The following is an 18,694-nucleotide window of genomic DNA, read 5'->3' as shown; positions in this document are numbered from 1 at the left end:
ACATGTAAGTGACATTATACAGTATTTGTCTTTCTCTGACTAACTTATTTCATTTAGTGTAATGTCCTCAAGCTCCACCTATGCTGTTGCAATTATTTTATACTAAATCTTGCTCTCAAGTGAAAAACATAAGACGGTGACTTCAGGGTTGCCAGGACAAAGTTTCTAAACCTCTAGCTAATACATTGTAGGGAGAATAAAATGATGCTGAACATTTGGTCTAATTTAATCAATTTAAACCACATTTTATGAATAAAGATAACTCAGTTGCTTTAGGTGCTCAATTTTGCATTTGTTTAACACCTTGTTTCACACTTACTTGCATGACTGCTTAACAAGATTGGATACTGACTTTCCAGAAAAACCCAAGATAAATTGAAAGGAAACTACATGCCTATTCATCACAGACATATTCATATATTGGACAATTTTAATAATAACCTAATGTTTTTTTTAAGGACTCTGAGAACATCAAGAAAATAGAAGTACAGTGACAGTGAATAAACACTTTTGAGCCTGAGAGGATGTAGCAGAAACTGAAGGGCCCACATCCTGGTAGGCTCATATCGGGGCAAACTTTGCCTGTAAAGATGTCCTTCAGATCTGTGGGAGACAGAGAGAGTGACTGTGAGTGGGAAACCCTGAGTCTGGCTCACTTGCGCCCTTACAGCAATTAGCTGATTTGTTTTTCTGCATTTCAGGCACAGTTGAAGTTAATGTAGTTGTTGCGTGGTCTTTTCGTCTACACATCTTTCCTTATGTTTTCCTCAGCCGTGACCCACCCAGATGGACACTGGGTGCCCAGCTTTCAACCTCTGAGATGGCAATTTTATCTTTTAAGTCACTTCAAAGGAGCATTTTACAACCCTTGTCTCAGTTTCTTTAAGGTGGGGAAATGATCATTTTAAACAGGGTTGCAATAGACCTCATGTTTGGCACCTTCTTTGTTAGATTTAACCACTTTGGGAATAAAAAGAATGGCAGAGGAGGAGGTTCTCGACAAGAACAGTCATCAGCAGAGCCTGATTCAAGAACTAACAGATCTTGATGTCTGCAAATCACCTCTTACATGAAATTACATAAATTCATCAGAATGTAAGTTCTTCAACAATGGTGATGAAACTCCATCGATGACTTGTGGCCAAGCAAGGGTCCAGCTGTTTTCTCCCACGTGACAGGGCTCTCTCCAGCATAGTCAGTGTGACTGACAGATGGCTACCGTATGATCATTAGGGATGATCATTTAGCCCCATTTTCCAGGAGAATCCTGGTTTAGGCAGATTGTCCCTGCATTCATCCAGTTAATAGCCCCATTCACTCTCATGTGTGTACAGATTTGGATGATAAACTGTATGGACAACTTCTTTAAAAAACAAGCAAGTGGTCAGGAACAAGTTTCACATGGGTGTGCATTATCTGCTCTTGTCCTACAGGGTTCCTGGAGTTCTGAATCGGGAACTTAATGGAATCTTCAGTGACAGGTGCGGGGAAAGCGCTCCCCACTCACCTGTACTCTCCCCCCAGCCTTCCGTTAAAACTGTACAAGACAAGACCACTGGCATCATTTTTCTCTCTTCCCATCTCCTCACTCCTGTCCTTTATTCCCTTTCTGCTGCTATTCCTTTTCTCCTTCTCTCCCTCCCCATCCCCCTCCTCTTACCTCCCCTCCACTCCCCCTCACCGTCCTCCTTCTCTTTCTCCCTCTTTTTTTTCTTCTTCTCCTCCTCCTCCTTCTTTTTCTCCTATTGTTCCAGATTACTTTAAAATTGCATTTTCCATTTTAGGAATCTTTGCTCAGCAATTATAATACATATTACAGCTGCAATATAAGAAATTATTTGTCTTGATTACATGTTCTCCTGGTTACTTTTTCTATTTCTCCTATTCTTGCATTTCTTGTATATCTGTCATTCTTCTTGGATTACATTTTTATTTGGGGTAATATTTTTCAGAGGGGTCTGTGGGTGGCAAAATTTCGAAATTGCTTGCGTGTTCAAAATTATCTTCTTTTGTTTTCATACTTGAATGGCAATTCAGCTGGAAAAAATTTACAAATCCTTTTCCCTCAGAATATTTTGGTTATTTCTCCATGATTTTCTGACTTCTTCACTTGCCAACCAGAAGTCTGGTGCTAGATTCATTATAACGCCTTTGTGATACTCCTTCCCTTCTACCTTCTCTTTTTAAAAAATTCCTTCCACCTTCTCTTTTTTCTTTTTTTCTTTTTTTTTCTGAACCCCTCTCCCACCTCCCTCCCCATATCATCTCTCTGGGTCATCCCAGTGCACCAGCCCCAAACATCCTGTATCCTGTACACACCTTCTCTTTTTTAAAAGTTTGTAGAATTTTTTTTATCCTTGGAATTCATGAAAATCATTGGAATGTGTGTTTTCTTAATACTTGTGTAAAACATGCTAAGCCCCTTTGATCTGAATGTATATCTTTCTTTAGCATATGGAAATTTCTCCCACTGTTTCTTTGATTTTATTTTTCCCTCCATGCTTTAGGTTCTCTCATTTTATTGGGTAAATATTTGAATGTATATTTATCTGGATACAGCTCCAAGTTTATTAATTTCTCATAGTTTTCATTTTTATTTTTTTGAATTCTTAAAAAAGTCGTTAGCCTAAACTTCCAGGTTGCTAAGTGTACCTGTAGTCCTCTCTGTTTCTGTATTCAGTTCTTCTATTGAGTTGTTAGCAACCAGATTTTTAACTCCCAAGAATTACTTTGTGTTCTCTTGCATTAATTTTGCTTCCCTTGATGATCTCTTTTACTTCTCCCATTAATTTCCCTTTTTTCTGTTTTCTCAAATCATGTCTGATTCTATAGTAAGTGGGTTGATGTGATGAGTGGACTTTTTCTGAAGTCCAGAGAGGCTTATCTTTAAGTGTGAGGCTGCATGTCCTCAGAGAAGCCAGAAATGACCTGGGACATTACACCACTTCTCCCTCTAGCCCCTTGGCTCATGCTGGGCACTTCCTGCAAGTAAATCTATTGTCTAGAGAGGTATTTTTAAGACTTTAGACTGGGCTGAATGCTACAGGCAGTGATCTCAAAAGCAGATTCCCATACCCTGTTAGGTTTTGCGGACATCCAAGTCTAGTCTATCTGCTTTATACTATACAGAAATTACCTCATATTCTGGTCTGCTAACATCAGCTTTTTGGTTTACTAGTGCTTCTAAGAATTTGGTTTTTATCCCTTCTATGGTATTGAGGAGAAAGCAAGTAAATAAGTAGTCCACCCATTTTTAGCTTTAAGGCACACCAATTCTCCAACTATTCTCATCCCAAAGATTTGCCCAATCTAAGCCATATGGATTGTATGGTTAATAAAGCTGAGCATAAAACACCTCTTATTATGTGCTTCTATTTACTGCTTTCTAATTATGGCTCTAATTTTGCATTTTTTCCCCAATTTCTAACTCATTCATGTTGAAAAAAATCATACAGTATGCTTCCACTGTATTATAAAGACATTATTGCTAAGTTGAGCCAGTCACAAAAAGACAAATATTGCATGATTCCACTTATATGAGGTGTCTAAAGTAGACAAACTCAGAGAGTGGTTGCCAGGGGCTGTGAGGATGGAGAAAAAGTTGTGCAATGGATACTGAGTTTTAATTTTGCAAGATGAAAAATTGCTAAGATGGAAAATTTTACATGTTTGTTAACCACACACAAAAAAATCAGAGCTTTAAATCTCAGTTTGAGAGAAACTTTAAATGTAAATAATCCAGTAAGAGGGAAACAATTGGCTTAAATTTAACCATGGGTGTAAGAGACCAGTGTCAGGCCCTGTTCTAATAGCAGGTTTGCAGAGCAGGAAGGGCTTCCCTAGTGGCTCAGTAGTAAAAAACCCACCTGCCAATGCAAGAGACTCAGGTTTAATCCCGGGGTCAGGAAAATGTCCTGGAGAAGAAAATGGCAACCCACTCCAGTGTTCTTGTCGGGAAATCCTATAGATGGAGGAGTCTGGCAGGCTAGAGTCCATGGGATTGTGAAAGAGGTGGACACTACTTGGCAGCTAAAACAAAAACAACAAAAGATGGCTGATAGCTTGACGCTGTGGGGCTTCTGAAGGGACAAGGTAGGCATAATGTGTTGCCAAAGGGTTAGACAAATGCTGACTGTTACCCTGGAAAGTCAATGGTTGTTCTGATGCTGACACTTAGGGATTGAGCAATACATGTTGAGGTGATAGATGACATTTTTGCAAAATTCCTTCAAGGAGTCAAAGGGTGTTTGGAAAACAAATCCTATGGAATATTGTACATTGTTCAGGAAGTTATGAGCTTCTTTTGAAGATTATATTGTGTATATGAATGTGCTCTGAAAAGTTAAAAATATACAAGGTAAAGATTCATGGAAACAAAATCAGCAATATGAAATGGTTTTGACCTGCTTTTCCTTTTTAAGCCCCTTTCTTCTAACTTCCCCTAGTCATCTAACTTGCTAAAAGCTAAATTTAAAAAGCCTCTGTGTTACAGGGCAACTCTTCACACTGCTGTTCTAATAGCATGTTTCCAATTTCATAGCACTGACACCACACTGAGTATCAAGGGGAAGTTATGAAATATAAAAATTCCAAATGACCCAACTAATATATGAAAATTAAGAAATACTCATGCTATCTTTGAAAGCAAAAACAGAACACTCAAATTTCTAAGCTGGAGCCTTATTTGGAGCAGGAGAATTTTTGTTATGTGAAGTTAATGATTTTAAACACCAAGTTCAGTTCAGTTCAGTCACTCAGTCATGTCTGACTCTTTGAGACCCCATGGACTGCAGCACAGGAGGCTTCACTGTCCATCACCAACTCCCGGAACCTACTCAAACTCATGTCCATTGAGTCGCTGATGACATCCGACCATCTCATCCTCTGTCATCCCCTTCTCCTGCCTTCAGTCTTTCCCAGCATCAGGGTCTTTTCCATTGAGTCAGTTCTTTGCATCAGGTGGCCAAAATATTGGAGTTCCAGCTTCAGCATCAGTCCTTCCAGTGACTATTCAGGACTGATTTCCTTTAGGATGAGGATCTCCTTGCAGTCCAAGGGACTCTCAAGAGTCTTCTCCAGCACTACAGTTCAAAAGCATCAAGTCTTTGGTGCTCAACTTTCTTTATAGTCCAACTCTCACATCCATACATGACTATTAGAAAAACCATAGCATTGACTAGACAAACCTTGTTGCAAAGTATTGTCTCTGCTTTTGAATATGCTGTCTAGGTTGGTCATAGCTTCTCTTCCAAGGTGCAAGCATCTTTTAATTTCATAGCTGCAGTCACCATCTGTAGTGATTTTGGAGCCCCCCAAAATAAAGTCTCTCACTGTTTCCATTATTTCCCAGACTATTTGCCATGAAGTGATGGGACCAAATGCCATGATCTTAGTTTTCTGAATGTTGAGTTTTAAGCCAACTTTTTCACTCTCCTCTTTCACTTTCATCAGGAGGCTCTCTTTAGTTCTTCTTCACTTTCTGCCATAAGGGTGGTGTCATCTGCTTATCTGAAAGGGCAAACTAGTCCAAAAGCCACTTTTTATTTCGGGAGGGTCTTGCTTAAGTGATTTTTTTGTCCTCCTATCTTCTCATTATTATGAATATTTGCTTATAAATGTATTCTCCCAAGTATCAAAGTATTTGCAGATTTAGCATCTAGTGAGAGCCCTCTTTCTGGTTTGAAAGTGGCTTTGCCTCTTCATGGCAGAAAGAGAGAGAGAGCACACACTTGGATCTCTTCTTCTTTGTATAAGGGCACCAATCCCATCATGAGAGTCTCACCCTCAGGACCTCATCTAAACTCAATTACCTCCCAACAGTTTTACGTCCAAATAAACGTCAGATTCGGAGCTAGAGCATCAATGTATGAATTTGGTAGGGGTAAAAATATTCATTCCATCACAGTGTGTGTGTGTGTGTCACTGATGAGAGAGAGCTACATGGGGCTGGGATGTGAAGAATTATATAAACCAGGAAGCTATAGCCTGGTCTTCTACTTTAATGTGAGATTCTGCCCAAACTTTTGGGCAATCTGTCTTTCAGGGAGATTTTCAAAGTATCGTGGGAATTCAGCAATTTTGAGACTTTTACTTAGTAAATTTTCCTCTAAGTTTTCCTTTAGCTGAAGTCTCCTTCGTAGACTCAGTGGGTCTCTGGTTCAGATCATTTGGCTTAATCAGTCCACCAGATGAAGGGCTTTGTGGCCTGGGGGGGGGTCTTTCCCAGGATCCCCTGGCAAGGGCTGGTAGCTACCACTCAAACCCCCGAAGCCTCACTTCTCAATTTTTCTACTCTTCCATCAGCAGAGTTGGAGTTGGAGTTGGAGTTGGAAATAAAACAATATAATTTAGTTAACTCTTATTCTAAACAAGCAGTGGAAATAATTATACAAAGCTCTACTAAATAATACTTCATTTCATAACATTAATAGAAAATGATCTATGTGATAAGCATCCTTTATAAGTAAATAATTATTTGATGAAATAGTCTATCTTCTTTTCATTTTCTTGCACAGCAAGATATAGACTACTGTCATTTAAACAGCAGCTATATCCATTCAGCAACCCATCCTGGCCAAGATTTGTACCTTTAGGAAAAGAGAGAGATCTAAAATGGCAACTATTTTTAATTCTCTTTAAGTTGCTGAGTTAGTATAGGCTGAAAGAAATTCTGATTATTCATCTGAGGACAGAAGTTTGGTCTGTAGACCAGGTTTAGACAATCTTTTACTCACAGAGTGAAACTTGGTGATTTTCCAAAGTTTTAAGGTAAAAAACTGGCAATAATGGAAAAAACGTACCCATCACTTTATGGAGAGAAATCAAGTTTTTCTTTGAGATGACAGTACCAGGAATAAGATCATAGAAGAATCAGTCTCATGTAGCTTATTCACAAACAACCCTGATTAAATTCGCCACAATCCTGTGCCAGGGAAGCTGAGCTATGAACAGCAAAGAATTGGGGTTCTGGCTTTCTCCCTGCACCCCCAGGGCTGGTGGAAATACTCCAGCTTAGTGACAGTTTCACTTAATGTCAAACTAAGAGTAAAAATTGTTGTCTAGGAATCTTGTGTGAGCCAGGATTGAGAATTTACAAAGACCAGGAAGGCCAAGTGCAGTGTGGAGATCTTTTCACTATTACCCCTTCATTCCTGGGTCCTCAATTTCCCTTTTATAATATTTTCTTCTTATGGGTCTACTAACTAATGAGTTAAATCAAAATAAGTCTGATTTGGAAAAAATTCATATTGCAGTGAGTTCATGTTTCATATGGTTACCTTCTGTAACCTTTCTTTGGCTGGTCTGGCCCCCTCTATGCTACCTCCAAAGCACACACAGACACACACAGACACACACACACACACACACACACACCACCACCACCACCACCACCACCACCATCATAGAATTAGAGTGGTACATGCTGGCAGTAATCAGACCATTTTGTACTACCACTAACTCTAAAAAAATAGAGCTCATGCCCTTTTCATCAAAGAATGTTAACAATGTTTTTTACAAAAGATATATTTTATTAAAGTTAAGATGTTTTAAAATTTTAAGATACACCATTATTTTATGAACCACTAGAAAAGGAAAATTTCTGTCAAACTAAAACACAATGCTTTATATATTTTCTCTTTTTATTTTGTCAGTCTTGGTAGAGGTTTATCAATTTTCAATTTGCCCAAGAATCAGCTCTTGTTTTATCGATTTTCTCTGTTGTTTTCTTATTTTCTGTTTCACTGATACATGCTCTTACCTCTGTTATTTTTCTTCCTTCTGATTTCTTCTGGTTTATTTTGTTCTTTTTTTCTCATGTTTCTTAACTTAGGAATTTAACTTATTGACTTGAGACCTTTCCTCATTTCTAATGTAAACAGTTTAGTGATGCAAAATTTTCTCTCAGCACTGCTTTAGATGCATCCCACATCTTTTGATATGTTGTTTTTAAAAATTTTAGTCAGTTCTACTTATTTAAATTTTTCTTTGATACTTTTTCTTTGATCCAAGGAGTAAATAGAAGTGTGTTGTTTAATTTCCATGTCTTTCTGTTACTGACTTTTAATTGATTCCATTATGGTCAGAAAAAACACTTTGCATGACTTTAACCCTCTTAAATTTGTTGAGGCTTGTTTTATGGTCCATGGTATGGTTTACGTTGGTTAGGGTTCTGTAAGTGCTTGAATAAAGTCTATGTATTCTGCTGCTGGTGATGAAGCATTTCATATGTGCCAATCAGAACCTTTTGGTTGACGATGTTGTTCAGATCTCTATCGTTACTTTCTGTCCAGTAGTTCTATCAGTCTCTGAGAGATGAATGTGCAGGTCTGCCACTGTAACTGTGGATTCATATTTCTCCTTCAGCTCCATCAGTTTTTACTTCATGTATTTTGAGGCTCTGCGGTGTTGAAGAAGACTCTTGAGAGTCCCTTGGACTGCAAGGAGATCAAGCCAGTCAATCCTAAAGGAAATCAGCAAATGTTGACTTTTTGTTTTTGTCACATATGTTCACAGCCCAGTTCTCTTATTTCCTTCTCTCTTTCTTTCTCACTCTCGTCTCTTCCCCTCCCTCCTCTCTCTTTCTTTCTTTCCCTAGTGCCTCTTTCCTTCCTTTCTTTTGTTCAGATTAGGTGAAAGTGAAATGAAAGTGAAAGTATTAGTCGCTCAGTTCTGTCTGCCTGTTTGCAACCCCATGGACTGTAACCCTCCAGACTCCCGTGTCCATGGAATTCTCCAGGCAAGAATACTGGAGTGGGTAGCCATTCCTTTCTTCAGGGAATCTTCCAAACCCAGAGATTGAATGTGGGTCTCCTGCATTTGCAAGAAGATTCTTTATTGTGTGAGCGACCAAGGAAGCCCTCAGATTAGGTGAATTCCATTGCTATTTGCTCAAGGTCACTGATTATATCCTTAATCATCTCCATTCTATTACTGAGAACATCAATGAAATTTTCTTTGAATTTCTGTTATTGTATTTTTCAGTTTATAATTTGCAGTTGATTCTTTTTTGAACTTCAGTTTCTTTGTTAAGATGTTCCATTGTTTCCCTCTGGTTTCAAGAGAGTTTATAATTAACCATTGAAGCATTTTTATGACGGATGCTTTAAAATCCTTGTCAAATAGTTCCAACATCTGATTCATCTCAGTGTTAGCATCAATTAATTATCTTTTTCAATCAAGTTGTACTTTTCTTGGTTCTTGATATGACTAATGATCTTCAGTTGTGTGTCAGACATCCTATTTAAATCTTTTACTGTAGCGGGCTGTCACTCTCTTTCGATTTGACACATTGATCCTGGTCTACTTTGTGGCTGTAGTACTAGGCAGTTTAATTTTAAGAATCTTTGTTGTTTTATTTGCTCTGCTTGATTTGTATGATTCTGCTGGGGCTTCTACTGATTCCTGCTGTTGCTGTGGTAAGATAATAAAAGATATTTTTAGTCACTGAGTGTGTGGCAATTTGTTATAGCAGTAAAAGGAATCTAATACATGGTTTGTGGAAGGCATGTGCATACATGTTTATGTGGGGAATGGGGAGGTCAATGAGATGAATCATGTTCTTGTGCATAATACTTGCTATTCCATTCCATCTCTTTACCTGATAACTCCAATTTGTTCTTTAGGATTCAATTTATGGGGTATCTGTTGCCAGAAACCCATGACTACTCCTCTTTCCCAAGGCTGACTTGAGCACTCCCTTTGGCGGTTCCAGGGAATCCTGGGTATATGCTAAAGCATTTTCCATTTTGTGTTGTAACTATCTGTGTACATGTTTACCCTCCTCTAGAGTCCTTAAAACTCCTTGAAGATGAGGACTATTTTGTATTCTTGTACCTAGTGTGGAATCTGGCATGTTCTTCACTGAGTAAATGTTTATCCAGTAAATTACTCAACCTGAGCAGCAAGGCCGAGTTTTCCTCAGAAGCATCTGATGTATCTGCTCACTTCCAGGACAAACTGCTCAAATCATTGTTGCAGTGTATGCTTTGTAACTTTCCCACTGGAGAGAGTTCTTTCAGCACTCATTTGTGACTACTGCCAAATCTTTACATTAAAGATATGATTATGTTATAAGAAAGAATCTTGACATTTCCAGTAATTACAAGCTAAATGATCTTGGGAATTACATTATACAGAAATTATTCCAACAAATATGAGGAAACTAAAGCTCAATAAAATTAAATGACTTATCCAGAACATGGATATAGGACTCAAAACTTGGTCTCCTGGCTATGCTACACTGTTTTCTTCAAGTCATCCTTTTCTCATTCCAGCCCCACCTCTGGTCAGGGTCTGTCCCATCCTTTGAGAGGAGGGTCTGCTTCAGTCATTAATGACTCTTCCCTAATTATGAATTGCACATTCATTTAATTATGCCTTTAGACTCAGCTTAAAATATAAAAATGTATAGAAATAGGTAACATGGTTTAATTATTTTCCAGAATAGAATTTGGCAGAAAGCCTTTTCTATTTCTGAAAAGTTTTTTCCTAATGATAAAAGGAATATATAATCTTCATAGAAAATTTAGAAAATAAGAGAAGCATATGAAGATGAAAACTAATTGCCAATCATTTTTCTACTTTTAACATTATCAAATGTTACAAATATCTACTTTTAACATTAGGTCATTTTCATTTTTTTTCTATTTCATGCTTTTATAATATATAAAATTGGGATAAGAAAGCTTTTATTCTTTTTTCTTCACTTAATATTATACCATAGTTTTTAATTTTATTAATGAAAATATTTTTTATTAAAATACTTTTGATGACTGTATCATAGTCCAGCCTATGAAGGTACTAGAATTTATTAAATGATTCCACAATTTTGTACATTTGGAATATTTCAGAACTGTAAGATACTATATGTTGAAAGAAGACAGAGTATGTAATAGTCAATTCATTTTTCTGATTATTTCCTGAGAACAGAAATTAATTAATCAACAGACATGAATATTGTATTTTATAGTTTCATATTGCTGTCATAGCAAACTATCACAAATTTAGCAGCTTAAAAAGGGACTCATTTATTATCTCACAGATCTTTAGGTCACAAGTCTGGCTGGCCCAACAGAGTATTCTGCTTAGGCTCTCAAGGCTCAAATCAAGGTATTGGTGCCCTAGACTCCTACTTGGAAGCTTAGGAGAAGAATCATCTTATTGTCTTATTTAAGTTGATGGGAGAATTCATTTCTGTCACACGGTTTACACGTGGTCTCCTCCATTTTCAACTCAACAATGGCAAGTTGAGCCCTTCTTCTGATTTAAATATTTTTGACTTTAGCTGAAGAAAGTTATCTGATTTTAAGGGCTTATGTGACTAGATTATTCAGCACAATCTTCCTATTTTAAGATCTGTACTTCAATTCTATCTGCCAAATTCAACTTCCCGACATATTTTCATGTGCCAGGGATTAGAGAGTGAACGTCTCTGGGGAGACTACTATAAGCATTTATGAGGATCTGTATAAGCATGGCCAGAATGAGCTCCACATAAGGCTAGCAAGAGATTGATTTCTGTCACCAAAATGAGAGTGATTAACTCCTCACAGTCATTAAAACAGAACGTTATCTTTTTTTTATTTTAGTACTCTGACAAAGCAATTGTTTTAGTTATGTTTTTACTTGCCTGTAGTTGATTCATAGTGAGATCTAATTATTTGTAAATATGCGTTCACCATTCATTTCTGTATGTGATTTCACGTCTGTTGTCCATTCTTCTGTTAGATTCTTGATAGATCTGTATTATCTCTTCAAACATTGAGGATATATTGGTCTGCATTTTGTAGTAGCTATTATCTTTAATTGTTTATTCCTTAATGGACAGAATTATATTTTCCTGCTACATAGTTATGTCTCATCATCATTGACTGCCTTTGTGCTTTTTGCCATTGTGTTTTACTTTCCAGTGTGTTTTACTTTCCCTGATGCCTCAGATGGTAAATAATCCACCTGCAATGCAGGAGACCAGGGTTCAGTCCCTGGGTCTGAAAGATCTCCTAGAGAAGGGCATGGCTATTCACTCTATTATTCTCACCTGCCTTGCCTAAAGAATTCCAAGGACAGAGGAGCCTGGTGGGCTACAGTCCACAGTTGCGTCACGAAGAGTTGGACACAACTGACTGGCTAATACTTATGTTCATATGCAGCTATCAAACAGTTTTTCCTTAAATGTCTCCTCATCACGTTTTGGCTTTCAAAATGATTTTTTTTCATTTTGGTATTTGGTGTGAAGAAAAGCTCTAAACTGATTTTACTAAACTAATAATTTGTGCAACATTTTTTATTGACAAAAGACAGTCATGAGGATGCATGGTACAGAAGCAAAACTATGCAAACTGCTTCTGTACATGAAGGAAAATACAGAATCAAGAGAAAATGCCAGGACTTCCAAGCTGGTAAATGAGAATCAAATAAACTAATTTCTCTTGTTTCCTCTATAAGTGCCTATAGCAAAGGCTGAGGGATCTAATAAAGTTGACTACAAGTAGCTGAAAAGGATTTTGGATGTCCTGGGCCTATATAGGCAGTAATAGGTTTCCAAACTAAGATATACAGTGACTTAGAAAAAGTTATTTTTATCAAAGATCTGTATACAACAAAACTAGATTCAGTTCAGTTCAGTCACTCAGTCGTGTCCGACTCTTTGTGACCCCATGAATCGCAGCACGCCAGGCCTCCCTGTCCATCACCAACTCCTGGAGTTCACTCAAACTCAAGTCCATCGAGTCAGCGATACCATCCAGCCATCTCGTCCTCTGTCGTCCCCTTCTCCTCCTGCCCCAAATCCCTCCCAGCATCAGGGTCTTTTCAAATGAGTCAACTCTTCGCATGAGGTGGCCGAAGTACTGGAGTTTCAGCTTTAGCATCAGTCCTTCCAAAGAAATCCCAGGGCTGATCTCCTTCAGAATGGACTGGTTGGATCTCCTTGCAGTCCAAGGGACTCTCAAGAGTCTTCTCCAACACCACAGTTCAAAAGCATCAATTCTTCAGCGCTCAGCCTTCTTCACAGTCCAACTCTCACATCCATACATGACCACAGGAAAAACCATAGCCTTGACTAGACGGACCTTTGTTGTCAAAGTAATGTCTCTGCTTTTCAATATGCTATCTAGGTTGGTCATAACTTTCCTTCCAAGGAGTAAGTGTCCTTTAATTTCATGGCTGCAGTCACCATCTGCAGCGATTCTGGAGCCCCAAAACATAAAGTCTGACACTGTTTCCACTGTTTCCCCATCTATTTCCCATGAAGTGATGGCACCAGATGCCATGATCTTCATTTTCTGAATGTTGAGCTTTAAGCCAACTTTTTCACTCTCCTCTTTCACTTTCATCAAGAGACTCTTTAGTTCCTCTTTACTTTCTGCCATAAGGGTGGTATCATCTGCATATCTGAGGTTATTGATATTTCTCCTGGCAATCTTGATTCCAGCTTGTGCTTCTTCCAGCCCAGCGTTTCTCATGATGTACTCTGCATAAAAGTTCAATAAGCAGAGTGACAATATACAGCCTTGACGTACTCCTTTTCATATTTGGAACCAGTCTGTTGTTCCATGTCCAGTTCTAACTGTTGCTTCCTGACCTGCATACAGATTTCTCAAGAGGCAGGTCAGGTGGTCTGGTATTCCCATCTCTTTCGGAATTTTCCACAGTTTACTGTGATCCACACAGTCAAAGGCTTTGGCATAGTTAATAAAGCAGAAATAGATGTTTTTCTGGAGCTCTCTTGCTTTTTCGATGATCCAACAGATGTTGGCAATTTGATCTCTGGTTCCTCTGCCTTTTCTAAATCCAGCTTTAACATCTGGAAGTTCACGGTTTACGTATTGCTAAAGCCTGGCTTGGAGAATTTTGAGCAATACTTTACTAGCGTGTGAGATGAGTGCAATTGTGTGGTAGTTTGAGCATTCTTTGGCATTGCTTTTCTTTGGGATTGGAATGAAAACTGACATTTTCCAGTCCTGTGGCCACTGTTGAGTTTTCCAAATTTGCTGGTATATTGAGTGAGGCACTTTCACAGCATCATCTTTCAGGATTTGAAATAGCTCAACTGGGATTCCATCACCTCCACTAGCTTTGTTCGTAGTGATGCTTTCTAAGGCCCACTTGACTTCACATTCCAGGATGTCTGGCTCTAGGTGAGTGAGCACACCATCATGATTATCTGGGTCGTGAAGATCTTTTTTGTACAGTTCTTCTGTGTATTCTTGCCACCTCTTCTTAATATCTTCTGCTTCTGATAGGTCCATACCATTTCTGTCCTTTATCGAACCCAACTTTGCATGATGGCTTGGATTACTGTGATATTGAATGTTTTGCCTTGGAAACGAACAGAGATCATTCTGTCGTTTTTGAGATTGCATCCAAGTACCACATTTCAGACTCTGTTGTTGACCATGATGGCTACTCCATTTCTTCTAAGGGATTCCTGCCCACAGTAGTAGATATAATGGTCATCTGAATTAAATTCACCCATTCCAGTCCATTTTAGTTCGCTGATTCCTAGAATGTCGACGTTCACTCTTGCCATCTCTTGTTTGACCACTTCCAATTTGCCTTGATTCATGGACCTGACATTCCAGGTTCCTATGCAATATTGCTTTTTATAGCATCAGACCTTGCTTCTATCACCAGTCATATCCACAACTGGGTATTGTTTTTGCTTTGGCTCCATCCCTTCATTCTTTCTGAAGTTATTTCTCCACTGATCTCCGGTAGCATATTGGGCACCTACTGACCTGGGGATTTCCTCTTTCAGTATCCTATCATTTTACCTTTTCATACTATTCATGGGGTTCTCAAGGCAAGAACACTGAAGTGGTTTGCCATTCCCTTCTCCAGTGGACCACATTCTGTCAGACCTCTCCACCATGACCCACCTGTCTTGGGTGGCCCCACACAGCATGGCTTAGTTTCATTGAGTTAGATAAGACTGTGGTCCGTGTGATCAGATTGACTAGTTTTCTGTGATTATGGTTTCAGTGTGTTTGCCCTCTGATGCCCTCTCGGACCTCTCCACCATGACCCACCTGTCTTGGGTGGCCCCACGCAGCATGGCTTAGTTTCATTGAGTTAGATAAGGCTGTGGTCTGTGTGATCAGATTGACTAGTTTTCTGTGATTATGGTTTCAGTGTGTTTGCCCTCTGATGCCCTCTCACAACACCTACCGTCTTACTTGGGTTTCTCTTACCTTGGATGTGGGGAACTAGATTAGCATACATTAAATGAAGCTAGCTACAAGGCAAAATGATATAATAACAAAAAAGAGAAAGAATTCTTGTACTCTCCAAATTTGAAAATCTAAACAATTATGACAATTAATTGACCATTCCAATTAATCTCATCCTCATTAAGACAGGAATTGCAAAACACATTTAGGAAAATGTGTAAGCATGCCATAGGCTGGGAAAATACATTTGCAATCTGACAAAGGACGTGTATCCAGAATATATAAAGAATTCTGACAAATACATAACAAAAAGGCAACCTAATTTTTAAAATGAGCGAGGGATTTGAACAGACACTTGACAAAAGAAAACACGCATTATATGCATGAAGAGTTTCCCACACTAGTCATCAGGGAAATGGAAACGAAAATCACGGTGAGATAATTTTCCACACCTACTTGAAGGGCACCAAACTACAAAAGACAATGTCAACTGCTGGTGGGGATGTGGAGCAACTAGAACTTGTGTATATTCCTGGTGAAAATGAAAATGGTAGAACCACTTTGGAGAATGACTTGGAAGTTTCTTAGAAAGTTAAACATAAGCTTAATGTATGACCTGTCAGTTCCATTTCTACCCAGTACTCAGCACTCCCATGTTACTTTCCCTTCTCCAAAATATTTCAGACTTTTCTTTAACTATTTTCATCATTCTTCTATTCCTTCTTTTTCTATCCCAGATGAGTTCTTCATTAATTCACCATTAAGAGAGTAATTTCTTCCACATTCATTCTAGGACAATACAAAACAAGCATGATTTCAAATTAGCTGTGTATTTTGCCAGAATAAGATGGCAACTATTTTCTGAAAGCTATAAATATTAGTTTTATGTCAGATTAATAATAAAAATGGAACATATACCAATATAAAAGAGACAATATTGATTTAAAATATGTTTTCACTTATAAATAATATTTTTCATGCCTTCAACAATAGAAAGAAAATTATATCATAGTCATTTGAAAAATTCATTTATTATATACCAATATACACTTTCTGTAATAAAAAAAAGCTTCCCAATATATTGAACCATCTTATAAATGAAATAGGAAAATAAAATTTTCATCTGTTTATAAATGGGGCTAAATTAACCAGTACAATATACCATATGTATGCCTGTCCTGCAGTCTGTGTGAACTCTAATCCTGAAAATGGCCATGAGATAAAACGACACTGTATTATTTGGCACTGTAGTATTGCTCTTGAATATAATTTTACATGTTGATACTTTCAAGTGAGTCATTTCAAACTTAAAGCATTCAAAATATATACAGATTTTATAGCTTTTCAGTTTTTTGGATCAATCCATTGTATTTACATTTAAATACATTCAGATCAAACATTTTTAACACTCAGAAGGCACCTTTTTTCCATTTTCTATTTTGATACTCTCTTTAGATGAATTGAAAATAGAAATATATCTTTAAAATGCTATTTGGTAAATAATAGTAAGTCAGAACTCATGATAGTTTCTAGTAATGCTCAATTTCCCTAACAAAGTGCACCATTTTACAACATCATGCCTCTAGAGAATAATACATAAAACAAATATATATTTAAGTAAGGCACATTCCAGCAAAAACTATTGAAATACGATTTAATATTATCATACTTACATAACACCTGTATTTCATACTAGGCTATGCTAAAATATACAACAAATGTGCTTGCTACTGATTGAGAAAAAAAGGAGCAAACTCTAGAAATTCTAGGCAATGAGTACTAATTTTTAAATCCATTTCATGTAACTATGTTGTAAAAGTGAGCAAGAATAGTAATTTGCATCTCTTTGTAGTGTTAGCACTTTTGTTTTTATAGAGAATAGCTCAACACTGTATTGAATGGCAAATCAATGTTAGCAAACACCTATTCAAGCTAAAATGAACTAAATCCTATTTTAGACCTGCTAAATTAAAAGAACTACCTTAGTATCGATAATGCAAATAGGGAACTCGTTTTCTTGTAGATGATTATGGTAATATTGTAAACACTGAAGAAGAGCATTACCAAACTATTCAATATATCACTCAGGTTTCAAATTTAAAATATGCCCAATAGACAAATACAAACATGTGGATTTTTTAGCCTATCAACTCAATTCCCTACCCCCACCCCCAATAACATAAACGTTTGACTGTGAAGAGAAAACTACACGTGTAAAAAATAAAAATCAAATGTACCATACATTAAAATTCTGATAACTACAGAATAAGATTATATACATAAACATAAAGCAATCACAGTTTCCTGCACTGAATGTTTATCAAATAAAAATGTATTAAACAATACTGGGTAGTGTAGCTCCACATGAATAGTGGTATTCTAAAAATTCTGAATGAAAATGGAAGACGAGAGGGAGGGCATTGTTCAATGACAAAAGTATGACAAGAGGACTGCAAATAACATTAATAAACAAATGCTTCCAGAACACTCAATAGAGCGATAAGCATTGTTTTGCTGGTGCTCTATAATTTCAATAAAGCCCCTCTCTATGTTTCATAGGATGTTTTAATATTTACAGAAGAATGATTGAATGAAGAAGTCACTAATTTAATGTCACAAGTGGGATGGGCAAAATTTTCTGTTAGTGTTGAGCATAAAATGCTCCAGCCTGGTGTCTGATCATTCATGTGATTTGTAGAGACAGTTCATAATATATGTCTTTTGCCTCTGTCATTAAATAGACCTGGAGTATTTGGTGCAAGATTGAGGGAAGGTATTAAGTGGCGATAGCTTTGCCATCAGGGCATTTTTGCTTAATGTTCTGAGAATACAGAAATTTGGTACTTTTGGGGGGAGAGGGAAAAGGGTATTATCTGATGATCGTTACATGCAGCTACCTTTATTCTGCATACGCAGAAGCAAAAATATATCATCGCACACTGCTCTAGTAAAACCTGGGTGGAAATGTGCACCACAGATTTTAAACATATAAACAGCCATTTGTGACAAAAATGATGATTTTCTCTTCTGTAGGTGCTTGGTAATATTGCTGGTAAACATCTTTGGAATCTTCCTGTTACTTCCTATGAATAACATTCCAAACAAGATTACTAAAATGTCTTTGGGAGCATAATTGGTAGCCATCTCCAACAGGAAAAGATAGTATTTTTCCTTGGGTTAGTGATGCTTGGAATATGGGGGATTGTAAATCCAGTCAATTATAATGAGTGCCATGCTTCCCATCATGAAGATGATGCCAACCACGAAGAAAATAAAAGCCTGTAAGTCAGAAAGAACTTGTTAGGGAGCACAGAAATTATACTTCCTTAGTACAGTTTCCTTAGTACAGTTTGCTTATATAAGTTGTTAACTTAAGACAGCCATTTGATTTGCATATTGAATTGTATTATTCTTATAGCTGCTCATGCCTAGCAGTTAGTCAATTTAGAACCCTACCTCGGGAAAGAGGGTAAGAATACAATAGTAGAGAGATTTAACCCAAGTGTTCAATATAGAAAAATGGT

General features: G+C 37.5%; 1 protein-coding gene across 2 annotated transcripts in view; it reads right to left on the bottom strand.

Moving 5' to 3' along the window:
• Nucleotides 1-15,482: 15,482 nt before the first annotated feature.
• Nucleotides 15,483-18,694, bottom strand: part of SLC38A4 (solute carrier family 38 member 4) — a 47,157-nt gene continuing 43,945 nt past the window's right edge. The window contains exon 16 of one of the 2 annotated variants that reach the window (XM_068971264.1): nucleotides 15,483-15,959. In XM_068971264.1, the coding sequence (XP_068827365.1) occupies nucleotides 15,876-15,959 (84 nt within the window). In that variant the 3' untranslated portion in view covers nucleotides 15,483-15,875. Of the gene's footprint in view, nucleotides 15,960-16,113; nucleotides 18,450-18,694 lie in introns of those variants that run through there. The other variant, XM_068971263.1, reaches the window with a different exon arrangement.

This window comes from Capricornis sumatraensis, chromosome 4 (assembly GCF_032405125.1).
Source record: "Capricornis sumatraensis isolate serow.1 chromosome 4, serow.2, whole genome shotgun sequence".
NCBI lineage: Eukaryota > Metazoa > Chordata > Mammalia > Artiodactyla > Bovidae > Capricornis > Capricornis sumatraensis.
The sequence above is the reverse complement of the archived record's forward strand: the minus strand, read 5'-3'. Positions and strand labels throughout refer to the sequence as shown.